This window comes from Biomphalaria glabrata, chromosome 3, assembly GCF_947242115.1.
Source record: "Biomphalaria glabrata chromosome 3, xgBioGlab47.1, whole genome shotgun sequence".
Taxonomy (NCBI): Eukaryota; Metazoa; Mollusca; class Gastropoda; family Planorbidae; genus Biomphalaria; species Biomphalaria glabrata.
Genome location: NC_074713.1, coordinates 35,769,557 through 35,786,070, shown reverse-complemented (window position 1 = coordinate 35,786,070; position 16,514 = coordinate 35,769,557). Strand labels below are relative to the sequence as shown.

The 16,514-nt window shown below is 37.1% G+C and overlaps 1 protein-coding gene across 1 annotated transcript; it reads left to right on the top strand.

Annotated features, from left to right (window-relative positions):
• The first annotated feature begins 587 nt into the window (after window positions 1–587).
• LOC106073620 (ataxin-3-like) lies at window positions 588–15,712 on the top strand. The gene is made up of 7 exons (XM_013234230.2): window positions 588–665; window positions 4,090–4,254; window positions 4,541–4,677; window positions 8,718–8,872; window positions 9,076–9,312; window positions 9,913–10,149; window positions 14,983–15,712. Exons 1-7 carry the CDS (start codon window positions 642–644, stop codon window positions 15,039–15,041), a joined length of 1,014 nt encoding a protein of 337 aa, XP_013089684.1. The 5' UTR covers window positions 588–641; the 3' UTR covers window positions 15,042–15,712.
• Window positions 15,713–16,514: the final 802 nt, after the last annotated feature.

Here is a 16,514-nt window from a genome sequence, read left to right as displayed (position 1 = left end):
CATAGGCTATAAGGCAGATGTTTCATTCCTTAATTAATTAGTTCGTTTAATCAAGTCACTTAGATGTTGATAAATAAAAATTAATTAATTAAGATAAAATGGCTTGGCTACTAACAGCGAATTTGTACTTCTATGCTGCGTATCAAACTGTGACATTACATTGAGAAACCAATAATACATTTATGCACAAGAAAAGAAACAACATCAGGTTTTTTTTTTGGTTGTTTTTTTTTAATATCTAACTTTCAAATAAAAATAGCCCCCCCCCCCCCTTTTTTGGTTTTTAGATCCAGTTCAAACTGATTATAGTAAGAAACAAAAAAGTTGATGTTAATGGAAAGAAGAAAAAAATGCTGTTCATTAAGGGAAATGTCACAAATATTAGCTAGGTTTGTTTTTTTCATTGGTAACACAATATAAGGTAGTAACAGAAAAAATATAACATGTAAATAGAAAGGTCACGACAGGACAAAATCATTTTCCCTACGAAAATACAGACAAATGAGATATCCATATCTAGATAGAAGCCAATATAAAATTATAATATTCAAGTTTAAAAAAAAACGAAAGATATTTTTTTAAATACAGCAACGAGCAGTTAAAAACTGAAGATTACTTTTTTTTTTATTTTTCTATTCAAAATGGAGTCTATTTTTCACGAAAAGGTAGATCATCTACTAGATCTAGATCTAGATCTAGTAAATCTAGTATCAGATCTAGATCTAGTTAGATCTAGAATCTAGTCTAGTAAGTCTAGATTACTCTAGATCTAGAAGAGCAGAATCTTGTACGGGCACGGGATATATCTAGTTATTCTAGTTTATCTAAATCTAGTATCTACTGACTACTGTAGTCACTGTAGACTAGACTGACTAGAAGAGTGTAGACTGTAGTACTCTATCTACTACTCTAGCACTGACTACCCCTCAGAGGCCCCTCTTCTTAGCTCTACGACTACTGGTCTGGTGCTCTTAGCTCTACTCTAGTCTATGACTCAACTCAGTATCATGAGTGACATTTGACATGAGTATGACTAGATTAGTAGATATTGATATAATAATTATAATCTAGATTCTAGTCACTAGTGTCTCTACCCGTCCTCCTTTAATTTATTGGCCTATGCCTATGATGCTACTTACTAGATAGATCTATGATAAGGCTCAGGGTCACCCAGGCAGAGTTCACTAATGAGTTAGACTTGTCTTAGTGACATTGACATTAGACATAGTGTCACATAGTATTGACATATTATTATTTACTAAATAATAAATAATAATTAATATTAGTCTAGTTTAAGTAGTTAGTAGATCTAGAAAATTCCAGAGATATCTAATAGACTAGATCTAGTAAGTAACTCTATTACTTCTAACTTCTATTAGTGTATTTAGTAATACTAGATCTCTAGATCTATATATAATATATTGTACAAGTTTTAATTGTTATAACCCCGCCAGCCAAGATAATGGGCAGAAGGTGCACACTATTAGTGACTAGACTGTCACTAGACTAGGAAGGCTATTGACATAATTAGAGGGAAGGAGAAAACGATTTCCGCCAAAGTCTAGAGCTGTTATAAAGATGCTATGCTCAAGGCAGATGTCCTATGACTATGTGTTTGTCATGTCTCCATATAAATTAACATCTATATCTCGTTGAGTTGCCTCCCTTCAGTTATTACAATATATATAGATAGATCTAGCTAGAATCAGGCTAGTAACAGTCTACAGAGATGTATTCAGTATTCTAGCTCTAGACAGTCGAATTTTCTGACATTAACAAACACTGTTCCCTGCTTTGTAAGTTAATGAACACTCTTGGTGCGCTAATGAACACTTCATAGTTATTTATTTTTGTATTTAAAAAATGTTAAATTATCTTCAATTTTATTTTTTTATATCAATTTCTTTAAACACCAACTCAATCTTCTTTCTCTATTTTTTTCTCCGTAAACTACCTTGTTGACTCATTTAAAAAAAACTGTGTGACACCCACACCCAATATGTAGCCTGCTACCACTTAGTGACTGTGTCCTAAATTTGGTACCTGATGAAACAATAATTGTCTCTCTAGCTTCATTTTTTTTTCTGGTACTGTGTTGATGATACCACGCATATTACCTACCTAGTTGATCAGTAATTACTGCACCAAGGAAAGACTAATTTAAGAGAGAGGGAAAGCAGGGTTGTGCCTATAGCACTGTTTGTTTATTTAGTTAACTCAAAATCTCAGCTGCGTCACTAAGGTATGCCCATGAAGCACCATTACAATGTTCCATGTCATGTATAAATGTATCTGGGTCCAGCTGAAATTGATTCTCCTTTGTTCATGCTACTCTCACTGATGAAAACAAAAGTATTTAATGTCCACTGGTTTCAGAAGACCGTGTGGTAGGTTTCTTGAGGTTTGCATTTTCTTTGTGAAGCACCGCATGTACTGTTCTTGTTTATTGCCTGAATGCAGTAATTGAAATTAGAGTTTCTCATGTAAGCACTGGCAGATAGACAGAGGTCTTTCAAGTCCAAAATGACAGGCTCAGACGCTGGCCTAACAGTGTCTTGATCTTTCTGGTTTGTTGTGGCACTCATAACAGGTACACCGAAAGTTTCAGTCGCATAGCAGACTTTACCTACTTCTTCTACTATCTCTTTCTTTTCATTTATGTACTTATTGTTAAGATCGTCGCAGCAATTTTTCATCTTGAAAGTCATAATGGTAAGACTTATCATCATTGTCACAGACGTCACCAACACCACCAACGCATTCTTTGTAACTGCCAGTACAGCCAGTCTTGAATGAGTAACGGTTTATTGTTAAATAATGTTGGACTTCTCTCTTTCAAAGGTTCTATCTAGCCTTGCATGATGTGCATCAGTTTGTCCATCGAATCCTGCAAGGTACTTATTTGTTCACTTCGTTCTTGTAACAGGTCCTGCATGGTGTTCAGGAGCTCGCCAATATCAGGATCTACCTCAAACTAGTAGGTCTCGGGATCCTCCCCTTCATTAACCAGTCTGGCTTGGAGCTCCTCCTTCAACTGTTTGTAGCTCAGTTCGTCTCGCTTCCTCGTTGTTTTCATTCTTTCCTTTCCTTGAGCTGCCCAAATCCCACTTCTTACACCAATTTTAGTAAATCTAGGGCAAGCACTCAATGAAAGGAGGTAATAATAGATGATGCATTTATTTACAGTTATAAAATACACAGTGAGACAAGACTTCAGCTATCAAGTCAAAGGCAGTCTTGTCTTAAGTTCTACAAGTTTCTTTCTACCTAAACATTAGTACAGACCACCAACACACTTCCCAGTGTCACTACAGGTCCTCAATAGAGTTCACTGGCAGCACGAAGATGGCTCTTAGTCCCAGACAGCTCAGACTCCCATAACCTGCAGATCACTTCAGCCGGATTTTAAAAAGTCCTTCCTCTCAAATCAATATATATGTCGTCTATTCCTTGTGTTGAACGGTGTGCTGGTGCGCACCATCAGTGTCGGTGCGGGGGCAGGGTTATAGAAATACTTTTTGCTTTAGTAGCCTATCACTTTTGATTGCCTTTGTCTCTTTGTCTTTTTTAAATTTGTAGCGCATTATTGATTGATGGGAAAATAGTCATAAAATAGTATTTTTAAAAATGTAGCGCAGCCTCACAAATCTAACAGCTCAATGTATTTAAAATAGCATTCATTATTTTCATTGTTAGTAATAAATGAATAGTAGTGAACACCACCAATTTACACATAGGCTATGGCATATATGTGTTTTTGTGCCTATTTAGAAGCATTTTGATAAGTCATATTTAGCTGATACCTAAATTTTTTTTTTAAATCTCCTTCTGTCCACGAATAAAAATGTGGCATCGTCTTTGGGATTTCTTTTCTTGAAGACTAGAAGCAAGATTTAGTCCACCTTTATCTAAGCTTAATGTTTACTTTTGAAAATTTTTTGCACTAAACATTTAGATCTTGTCTTTTACATTAGATTGATTTTAGCAACATATTCTTAAAATAATATGATTCACAGCTTTGGTTGATACAAATATGTATAAACAATTTTCTCTAAAAATTAACAATGAAACAAATTTCTTTGATTTCAGCAAGAAGGATCACTTTGTGCTCAACATTGCCTGAATGCTTTATTACAAAATCAGTATTTCAGCGCTGTAGACTTAGCACAAATAGGTGAACGACTGGATGAAAGAGAGAGGGATAGAATGGCAGAAGGTGGTGTTGGGACACATGATTATCAAAGATTTATTCAAGTCAGTTTTCATTTCGCTACATTGCTCCTTATACTTACTTAGATGTTGCTATATATTTTAGATCTATGCTTAAATTTTTTACTTGAAACACACAAAAAGATTTCTTATTACAAGAATTTCTAAATACTTTTTTTATTTTAACATTTCAAATGTTTTGAGATTATTTTACTCATATTCATTAAAATAATTTTCCTTTTTTTTTTTTTCATTTCATAAAAATTTAAAGAAAGCAAGTTATTTGGATTTATGTGAGATCCTAAATTAAATGACTTAATTTCACTTCTAGGAACCTTCTAGTAATTTTGATGACAGTGGATTTTTCTCAGTGCAAGTTATTACAGAAGCCTTATCAGTTTGGGGACTAGATGTTGTTCTGTTTAATAGTCAGGACCCTGTGGCTGTTCAAGCAAGACGAGATCCAACGTAAGACAAAAATATTAATATTGAGAACTCTCACATCAGAAAGTGTGATGTTACCTAACCTTTTTTTTTTCTTAATTTTCTTCCCATTTAATTTTATTAGGATCATTTAATGTTGTTAGTCTGAATAGTGAGTGCTGACTTCTATAGAGTCTATCTACGTCATGTATAAAGCTATCACAGAATCTGCAGTCCTGTACACAGTTGATTGCTATCAGATTAATGGGACACTTTATTGGGAAAAAAAAGATTTACTTTAGTCTAATTCACCGGTTATAAGCTCAAATGCTCAATTGACGTAGAGCAGGGTCTCAGGGGCCACTTTCGTCGGTGGGAGGAATCCTAGGATTCCAATGGACAGCTACCGCCCACCTCAAGCTGGGCAGCCCCCAGCCAATAAGGTGCTGTCCCGTCATGCCTATCTTCCTCATTTGGGTACACGAGAATAGGACAAAATCTGAAAAGCAGGCACAAAGCCAATGTACCAGTCGACATGAAGAAAAAAAAGAGGAGCTCCACTCTTAAACTGGGCACATGGAATGTGTGTACTCTACAAACTGGACTTAATGAAAACTTACCAGACATAGAAGATGCCAGAAAATCTGCAATAATAAACGATGAACTGTCCAGGCTCAAAGTAGACATTGCCGCCCTTCAGGAAACTCGTTTAGCTGACTCTGGTTCAATCAAAGAAAAAGATTACTCCTTCTTCTGGCAAGGCAAAGCCGAAAGTGAAGTAAGGGAACATGGCGTTGGTTTCACAGTTAAGAACACACTGATGAACACAGTAGAGCTGAAGTGCAATGGTTCAGAAAGACTCCTATCACTACGCCTTAACACATCTATTGGACATGTGACTTTGATATGTGCCTACGCTCCTACTCTGAGTTCCACACCAGTAGCCAATGATATGTTTTATGACAACCTTTCGTCTGCTCTTAGCGAGATCCCAACTACGGAACAGGTTATCATCCTCGGCGACCTCAATGCACGCGTTGGATCTGACAACGCTGCATGGGACAGCTGTATTGGGCGTTTTGGTGTCGGAAAAGTAAATGAAAATGGACAAAGGCTCCTCGAGGTTTGCTCACTACACTCCCTCTGTGTCACTAATACTTATTTTAAGACTAAACCGCTGCACAGAGTATCTTGGCGGCACCCTTGCTCCAAACACTGGCACCAACTAGACCTAATCATGGTAAGACTAAAGTGCTTAAAATTTGTCAAGCTTACCAAGTCTGCAGACTGTGACACAGATCACTCCTTGGTATGTTGTAAGATCAATCTTATCCCCCAAAAAATCCACCATACCTAGCAGATTGGAAGACCCCAATCGGATGTAAGCAAGATGTGTCACCCTGATCTCCAGATACAGTTTGCGGAATCTTTTGAACGCGAGTATAAAAATATCTCTGGAAATACAGCAACAGAAAAATGGGAACACCTCAAGTCCACCATACAAAAAATTTGGAAGAAAAATTACAAAAGAAAATGATTGGTTTGACTCTAAATCAGCTATTTTAGCACCTGTCATCTGAGCAAAGAGAGATGCACTCGCTACATACAAGGCAAAACCTACCCAACACAACCTGTTAAATCTGAAAGAAGCTAGAGCCAATGTATAGAGGACGGCAAGGATCTGTGCCATGAATACTGGTTAGAGCTCAGTGAGAATATTCAGCTCGCAGCCCAAGTGGCCAACATAAGAGGGATGTACGAAGGAATCAAAAAGGCTCTCTCACCCTCCCAAAACAAAACAGCACCTCTTAAATCAACCACTGGGGAAATTATCACTGACAAGTGCCAACAAATGCACAGATGGGTTGAACATTACTCTTGAGCTCTACGCTACAACAAGCTCAGTCTCTGACTCAGCCCTTAAGGCCATCATACAATTACCCACAATGAACGAGCTAGATGAAACACCCACCCTTTCAGAGCTCAACAAAGCCATAGACAACATTGCTGCCCGCAAAGCACCCGGATGCGATGGTATCCCCCCAGATCTTCTAAAACAATGCAAAACTACTCTAATCCAACCTCTACACAAACTGCTTTGCAAATGTTGGCAAGAAGTTGCTGTGCCACAAGACCTGCGGGATGCTAAAATCATCACACTGTATAAGAACAAAGGTGATAGAAGCGACTGCAACAATTACAGGGGAATCTCCCTCCTAAGTATTGTAGGCAAAGTCTTTGCTCGAGTGATACTTCCCAGGCTACAAAAACTCACTGATCGGGTCTATCCAGAATCACAATGCGGCTTTTGCTCAGGGAGATCCACGATTGACATGATTTTCTCCATCTGCCAACTCAAGAAAAGTGCAGAGAACAAAGGATGCCTTTTTACATTGCGTTTATTGACCTGACAAAGGCCTTCGATCTAGTTAGCAGAGATGGCCTCTTTAAAATTTTACAGATAATAGGCTGTCCACCCAAGCTACTAAATGTAATCATATCTTTCCACCAAAATATGATGGGTACAGTGCAATTCAAATGTGCCAGCTCTGAAAGTTTCAGTATAAACAGCGGAGTTAAACAAGGATGTGTCCTGGCCCCAACCCTCTTTGGAATACTATTTTCACTGCTAATCCACAACGCGTTTGACAAATTTACCGAAGGCATCTATCTCCATTCCAGATTTGATGGCAAACTCCTAAATATTGCCAGACTGAGGGCCAAAACTAAAATCAGAGCCACCCTCCTAAGAGATATGCTATTCGCGGATGACGCAGCGGTAGTGGCACACACACAAGAGGAACTTCAGTCACTAATGTCCCGCTTCTCTCAGGCCTGTAAAGAATATGGCTTGACTATTAGCATGAAGAAAACAAATGTTATGGGACCACCTGCTACAGCACCACCCTCCATCATCATTGACGATAACAAGCTGGACGCTGTAAACGAATTCTGCTATCTGGGATCCACAATTACAGATGACCTGTCTCTAGAAGAGGAGATAAAAAAACGCATAGGGAAGGCTGCCTCGACCTTCGCTAGACTCAGGCCAAGAGTTTGGGAAAATCATAAGCTAACTATGGTGACCAAAATGGAAGTCTACAAGGCATGCGTTATGAGTACACTGCTGTATGGCAGTGAATCATGGACCACCTATGCAAAGCAAGAGAGAAAACTGAACTCATTCCATTTGAGATGTCTCCGTAGGATCTTGAATGTCACATGGAAAGAAAAAGTGTGCAATACTGAGATCCTTGCGCAATCAGGTATTCCCAGGATCTTTACAGCCCTCAGACAACGCCGTTTGCACTGGCTTGGACATGTTCGCCGGATGAAGGACGAGCGCATCCCGAAAGTCATCCTCTATGGACAACTCGTGACTGGCACAAGAAAAACTGGTCGCCCCCATCTCCGTTACATAGATGTAATAAAACGTGACCTCAAATCAGTGAACATCAATACTGACAATTGGGAAGACATAGCTCTAGACTGCAACAGATGGAGAGAGACAGTGACCAAAAAAGTTATGGACAGTGAAAGTACTTGGGTCTCAGCTCAGGAAGAAAAAACGTACAATCCGAAAAACGGCCAGCTCCTCTACCACCGAAGCAAAAGCCACCTTAACCTGCGCTATCTGTGGACGGGAGTGTCTCTCCAAAATAGGGCTCCACAGCCACATGAGGAAGTGTGCTCTGAGATGAACCATAGTCGTTCTACGACTGAAGGAGGCCAATGAATTTACCTGTGAATAGCATGGCTTAAAACATGTATTCCAAAATTTGGTAAAATGACAAAAAAAAAACATTTTGAAATGTTAGCATGACAATACTTTAAAACATTTTACTGCCCCAAATAGTTAAAATGTTACTATCCAATACAGTCGTCATTTTAAAAAAAATCAATGTTATAGATGTTTGTTCACAATTTGTTGAGAATTTTGGGCATTATTTGTCTGCTAACTCCATCATCTCATCTGTATTTGAAAAGATTAGTCCTTTGTATTGAAACTTTTTGTTTTGATTGAATATTAACTTATCAGATATTGCTTAATAATGATTTTTATTTTCTTTTTTACTTATTTTCAGGCAGATGTCAGCTTTTATTTGCAATTACCTGCAGCATTGGTTTTGTGTACGCAAACTGGGCAACCAATGGTTTAACTTAAACAGCTTACTTTCTGGTCCAGAGTTGATCTCAGATACTTACTTATCTTTATTTCTCAAACAGTTAGTGGAAGAAGGTTTTTATTTTGTATCTTTTTATCTTTACACTTTTTTTTTTTTGCTTTATATTATAAAAAAAAAAGTATATCCTGAACACTAGGATATGGTGTGTTTGTGTGTGTGTGTGTGGGGGGGGGTAGTAATTGTTGTTGTTTTTTTTAATTCTTGTGCTTGAACATCATTGCACACAAATTTTTCATTTTCTTTTTGTTTTCAACAGGATATTCTATATTTATAGTTGTTGGAAATTTACCAGATTGTGAAGCAGATCAACTATTGAGACTAGTACCAGCTGTACAACCTGTCAAGCCTCGTCTTCTTAATGAGAAAGAGACAGAAACTGTGGATGGTGGGGGAGAGGAGGATAGAGCACTGAAGGAAGCTCTGAGAATCAGTAAAGAGCTGAATGATAATGATGATACAGCATTACAGAAAGCTTTGCAATTAAGCATGGAAGGTAATATTAACTTGACCCATTGATTAGAACTTGTCTGTTTTGTGCTGAACAAACAACATCTAATCAAAAGAGAATAGCTTTGAAACATAAGGATTTTCTCTCTCTTTAACACATATTTTGAGTTGGTTAGTCTGTTGGCATAAATAGAAGATTCCAGATCTTAAGCCTGAGATTCCAGCACTTTACACTAACATCGTATTTCAGCCTTAAAGAAAAATTCTAAATGTCAAGACTTTGTTAGGACCTGAAAACAAACTATTGAAAAAACAAACATTCTTGCCTGATTTTATAATTTTATTTTACAACCAAAATAATAATTAAAACAAATTTAAATCTGAACATAAACTTAATATAACTGTTGACATTGTAGCCAATGGGAACAATTAAAACTCTATTTGATTTGTTGTTTCTGTTTGATATTTCAATAGGTGGATTGACAAATTTCATTCATATTTTCAAATTGTCATTATAGTAAACTGATTTGCTTGCTCAGTATTCAAGGATTGATTTGTTTCTAGAAATTAAAAACTTCCCAAGGGCTATTGAAGCTTAAAAAGGCTAAGAATAGAAATGACTTAGTTTTATTCTCTAATTCACCAGGTTATGCCCAAAGCTGTTCTTCTTCTCAATTAAAGCCATCCCTTGAAACCAAAATCACTGAGACTCAGTCATCAAGTAAAGAACATCAGATGTTGTCTCCTGATGAATTGCGCCTTAAGCGTCTTTCATTTCTCAGTAAATCAACTAGCCCTAAAGAAGTCAGTGTAGGTGATGAATCAAATTCTAAATCGAGCACAGAAAACACAGCCTCGGATACTGGGCAGAATGATTATTCTGGTGAGTTCATTAGAAACACTGTTAAGTAAACAGATTTGAAATGTTGTGGTAAGAGCACTCTACTTTCTGACATTAGTTGAGAATTATGTGCTGGTGATGTAACACAGATTTAAAGTTGAACACAGAAACATTCATCTTAGCCTGCTATTTTGTGAGACATTATTTGAAACTTGTCACATACTTTTTTTTTTATAAATATCTTTTATAAATAGCTTCAATTTTATTCTACTTTATTTATGTGGGTATTCTTTTTTTTTTAATTCACCTCACCCCCAGTATTTTTTTAACTTCTGTCTTCTACATTTGACATGCTGGTATATATAAGGCTTGTCTTCGAGTCTGAAGATTAATGAGGAATACAGTATTTCCTGTGGCTGTGCAGCCCCAGCTGTGACCTGCATATTTTGCCACATCCAGGGCAAGCATAACCATTGTCCGCAGGTGGTCGATTTAGATTTTCTTTTCGTCGTCTGCGTTTGTCCTCGACAGCAGATTTTCTTTTGGTCTCAAATGTGTATCCCGTGGCCTTCGTGAGTGACCTCCAGCTGTCTCGTTCCGACGCCACATGCAGCCAGGTGCTCTCTTCTATGTCAGCAGAGGAAAGTTGACGCCTAAGCTGGTCATGCTGGTATAAAGCATTTAGGATACAACATCAGTCAAGGCTAGTAGTTGTACTTTAATTCCTGTCACTGTTGTAGCAGTAATTTCATATAATTTAATTGCTGTCACTGTTAAAGCAGTGCTTATGACAGTATCAAAAGGAAATATCTGTATGACACAATACAGGATTTTGGAATACCTAACAAACTGACAAGACTTATACATATGGCATTAAATAACTCAAAAAGTAAAGTCATAATACAAGGAGAACACTCACTGGAATTCAGGATTAAGACAAGGTGACTCACTTTCCTTGCATACTCTTCAATTTGACACTGGAGAGAGTTATAAGATATATACACATGAACACAAAGAAAACAATTACTAACTTCAGGAGAGAAAACATGGGACCGCAACCAATAGGGACGATATACAGCCAACCTCTACAATACCTCTATATGCCGATGACATTGCCTTATTGGGTAAAGAAACCTCTAACATTGCTAGAGCTTTCACACAACTAGAAGAAGCATCTCGACCAGCAGGACTTGAGATCAATGACAGTAAAACTAAGTACATCACAATGACGAGACAATCAAATAGAGGGACAATATTGTGGCGAGGTTTTAATATTTTTAAAATGATTTTTGGTTCGTTACTCTAGGGGAAGTAATTTTGAATTTCCCCGCTCACATAAGTAAATATTGAACAGGCACACTACGAGCAACAATTAGAACAAATGAACTGACAATATGTTGAGTAAAAAAATACAAATTTTTTTAACAACAACAATATCACTACTAGCTTGGGTAGCGAGTTAACAATGATTAAGGTGGATTAATTTCATCATTGATTGCATATGAAGGAGTGGATAAGTGTTTCTATTTCGTGTTCTTAACTTTCTTTGCGGGTCGGTTGGCCGCTGGGCTTGTCTGGTAGATGCAGGAAGGACTCGGAGCTGAATCTTCTTGTAGATGGATGAGGCTTGAGTCGAAAAGGAATATGTCTGTAGTGAAAGGTGTGAAGGGTATTCTCAGGACTGTAGGTAGTGGGCAGTGGATATTGGGCAATGGACAGCTGGAGCCTGGACTGGGCAGTTTAAGCTGGGCAGTAGGCGCTGAACACTGGGCAAGTATCTGGGCACTGGACCGTAGGCAATTGATAGTGGGCACTGGGCGTTAGGGCCGTTTGTAGTGGGCACTACTGAGATTCCTTCTTGCTGACAGAAAGGGGGGGGGGGTGAGTTCAGACGTTGTAGGCTCAGGTTTGGTGACGCTGCAGATCCAGTCGAAGCTGATGATCTAACAGGTGTAGACAGTGCAGATCTGGTGGTGAAAAGACTGCGAGTCTAGTTTGCGTGATATTGCACCACCAATAACAACCAGGCTGAAAAGAAAGAAACACTTAGAAACTTCCTCATGGCAATAGGTAGGAACTTTCTTATGCCATGCAATCAATCAGATTGTGCATGTGAGGCATAGAGCTCATTCTGTTCAATGAATACATTTAACAAATAAAACAGGGGAAATAACTACATTTAGCAACACATGAGGCTATAAGTAAAATAAGCCATGATGTTATGATCATACAAGTAAACAACAGGTTTAAACTTCGAACTTCAATATTATATAAACAAAACAAAATAAGGGAGATAACCCAAGCAAAATGTTTAAAAGTGAACAAGAATATATGCTGATAAAACCAGCATAAAAGAAGAGAGTTGCATACATCTCTAGTGGGCAATGTTATATAAATCATTTATGATTAAATGGGTAAATATGTAGATAAAAGGGGAAGGGAATGATATGCTCATAGATTAAATCTTATTCACAACATAGATTGAATAGAAGTAAAATTATAAAGACTGTAAATGCCATAGACAGATGTGGCATATCACATGCTGTCACTAAAATAAGCTGACATGTTATACAGTAAAACCCATTCATGGATCTAGTAAGAGAGTATACGATTCGGAATCTTGTAACAGATCCGATCGCTCCAGTAGATCTAGATTAAATCATCTCAATGCTAGGTTGAGGAAAATAATAAAATAATTAAAACAGGCGAGAACACAGCCCATCGATAATAAACAATGTTTTGAAGATAAAATAAAAGGTTACATATTTACGTAGTATTAATAAATGCACAAAATAATACACATATAAAGATTTGTATAAATAAGAGCAACCTACCACGATTGTTTGAATTATAGGCGGCTTTATGAGAGAAACTAAGTTTCAGCCTCGCCTATTAAATATAGAAATCTGTTTGGCGGGTGTGAGCGTGGGTTGGAGCCCGCGTCCCCTCTTATATAGATTGGGACTCGAACCCATTAGCATAGCCAGAGGTGCTGGGCCTATGGATTTGGGGTAATTTGAATTTTAAAATAATATTCGTGCTTGATCCAATGGGATTAAAGTTATTAAATTTCTAAAATTACCACCGTCCCAAACCGATGTGTGCCCACACCTGTTTTTGTGTGTATGTGTAGCATACCGACCGCAGTCCAACGCGGGACTGGTCGATGGATGTTGACCTGCTGACCCTTAGCCCGCCATCCTGGTATGAGTCATAGTGGAAAGTTTTTGTCCCTTACATATCACGCTATCCTGTGACTCAGCCCATACCAAGGGCGGGGTGACCTGGGGGGGGGGGGAATTTTGGACTGGCTTTCCACCTCCTACTTTTTTCACCCTATTATTCTAATTTAGTAAGTGGAGACACTACATGTTGTAACTATTATTTGGGTGTTGAGTTTATTATGTCAATTGGATCTAACTTTTCTCTCGAGCGTTTAAGCACAAATGAAACTTTTATATGCAAGCGTTTACGTATCGTCACAAATATATTAAAATCAAAGACCACAAATTCAAAAATGTCCAAACTTTCAAATATCTAGGAAGTGCTATTGATTTGAAAAATGACCTACTAACAGAAATAAAAGAATAACAAGAGGCAACAGAGCATTTTATAGCACCCATCATTTACTTAAGAGCAAAACAATATAATGGAAAACCAAGAAAATGATATACAAAAGTATAATAAGACCAGCAGCAATCTATGCAAGTGAGACCTGGACACTGACAAAGACAACCGAAAATCAACTTAACTCTTTCTCTCCATAATTATTTTCCCACGTTTTGATGGATTTCTTCATTTTGCTAAATACTATTTCACTAACCTGCTATGATTAAGCTTCAATAGCTTTTTCTTTTAAAAACAGAAAATGTTTTATTTGATATAGATTTAAAGGGGAAAGCATGCTCTTTTTATATAACACAAAATAAAGTTTACAAAATTAAAAGTTAGTTAAATTTTATGAGGTCAAATCAACGATGGTATCGTCCATTAGGAGAGAAAGAGTTAATACTTGGGAATGAAAATTTTCTTAGGAAAATCTATGCAAGATGAAACAGGGTGGATGGCATGCACTAACCATGAGATATATCAATTGTATGAAGACCCACAGATAGTGACAGAGGTAAAAAAGAACAGACTACATTGGGCAGGTCACCTTGAAAGAATGTCAGAGAACAGAGAAGTAAAAATTGTATACGGGCAAAAACCTAAATGCAGATCCCGAATGCTATGGATTGATTATGTGGAGTCAGATCTACAACAGCTTGGGGCCCAGGAACAAAAGGCCCAGGAAAGATCTGAATGGAAGGATGTGTTGAAGCAGGCCAGAGCCCTCCATGGGCTATAGCACCATGGGGATGGATAAATGGATGGATGTTAAAGCAGTAGTTTCTTTAAATTTGATTGCTGTCACTGTCAGGACAGTAGTTCCTTTTAGTTTGATTGCTGTCACTGTCAGAAAACACTTTGGGAGGTGGGTGGACAGAGAAATGCAGATCTTAGAGAAAAAGTGGAGGTGAATTGGTCACACCCTTAGAAAAGATACCAACAATAGAGCTGGACAGGCCTTAGAGATGGACACCCCACCCCCAAAGGCACAAGACGTAGAGGAAGACCAAAAAGAACGTGGGAAGCCATTAAAAAAAACTAGCAAGAGACTGTGGAGAGTGGCATGTTTTTACTGAGGCCCTCTGCTCCATGAGGAACACCAAGGAAAGATGATGATGACTCTCAGGGCAGTAGTTTCTTTTAATTTGATTGCTGTCACTGTCAGGGCATTAGTTCCTTTTAGTATGATTGCAATCACTGTTGCTCTATTAAAATAACTTTTTTCTTTAGATTACAACATTTTCATTGTTTGTTTTATTTGTCTAGACCTAACAGAAGAGGAACTTTTAAAGCAAGCCATAGCAATGTCCATGGAGCACAGCTAATGATGAAATGGTTCTAGTTTGGCTTCCACAACTGTGATAGCAGTAAATAGAGATCATGTACTCCTAAATTCATTCTTTCAGCCAATACATTGATGTTGATCAAGTAGATCTTGTATTATATCTTACTTGAATCATTCAGACAATTACTGAATGATGGTCAAGAAATACTACATTATAGTTTAGGTCATTGCTCACATTGTGATTGCATGTTGGCCAAAACATTTTCGCTTGTTACATTACTCATTCAACTAATAAGGATATGTTCACAAAATGGATCCTATATTATTTGTTAGGATCCTATATTATTTGTTACATAAATCTCTGAGTATTTTTATCATATGATTTATTGCTTAAAAAACAATACATTTCAAAATGATATAGTTCACTTATGGAAACACTTTGAACACAACTGTTAGCTATTACATTCTCATTCTTTTGTAAATCTATCAATGTCATTGTTGTTGTTGTTATTTTTTTTTTGGGGTGGAGGGGGGTTGTTACCAGTATTCTAAAATAGAAGCCTTGCCATGCTGTGTGTTCAAAACAGCTAGTGCAAATCTACAATCATGTGTGATGCTAAAAAAAAAAAACTAAAACAAATGTAAAGTTTTTCTTTTGTATTTATTGAATGAATCTTACATGAAACAAAAAGGCAATGGATTCAAATGTTACTCTTTTGTTGTTTTTCTATTTGTTTGTTTGTTGTTGTGTTGTTGTTGTTGTTTGTATTGCATTTGTATCTCCTGTAATATTCAATTTTGATTAGAGTTAGAATTTGATTAGAATTACATTTTCTGGTGGTAAGAGCACAAAAAAAACTTACTCTTCTTCTATAGGACTTGTCTGAACCTTCCAACATAGATATGAAAACGAAGAGGAAGAATCTATGATTGTGGTCTGAGTTTGTTCACAAACAATAGGGTTCAATAGAATTCAATACCTAGTCGGAAGTATCCAAGTGAAGAATGTTTTTAAATCTATAGTTTAGGTCATCATAGTCTAGTATGTAATAGACATAGTAAACAGTAGTGAGGAGCTATTTGATTATTATTCAAAGTATTTGATCGAATAAGCCAGCTTTTAGCAAAGAAGTTATTTTGATTGTATAAAATGTTCATCTTTCTGCTGACCCCCTTTGGATGTCTCGGAGTTTGAGAACTACTGCAATATAATATCCATATTTGTACTGTCTGATCCAATGGTGTTGGGGTCATAAATTTACACAAAAGTATTCACTATTTCATCAAGTTTTGGTATTTTTTCAATATTATCTCTGATGGAAGAGAGTTAGGTTCCAGAGAGAAAAGTCATCTAGGTTTTACTGATTCAAGAGAAATAGTTTCTAGTAGGTATTTCTTTTCAAGGTGCAATGAAATGTGATCTATTCAGCCAGTTTTGTATGCTAGACTTGTGGATTTCGGTCTTCAGTGTGTGCCTTTCTCAGTTGTTCAAAATATTCATTGCTAATCTTTT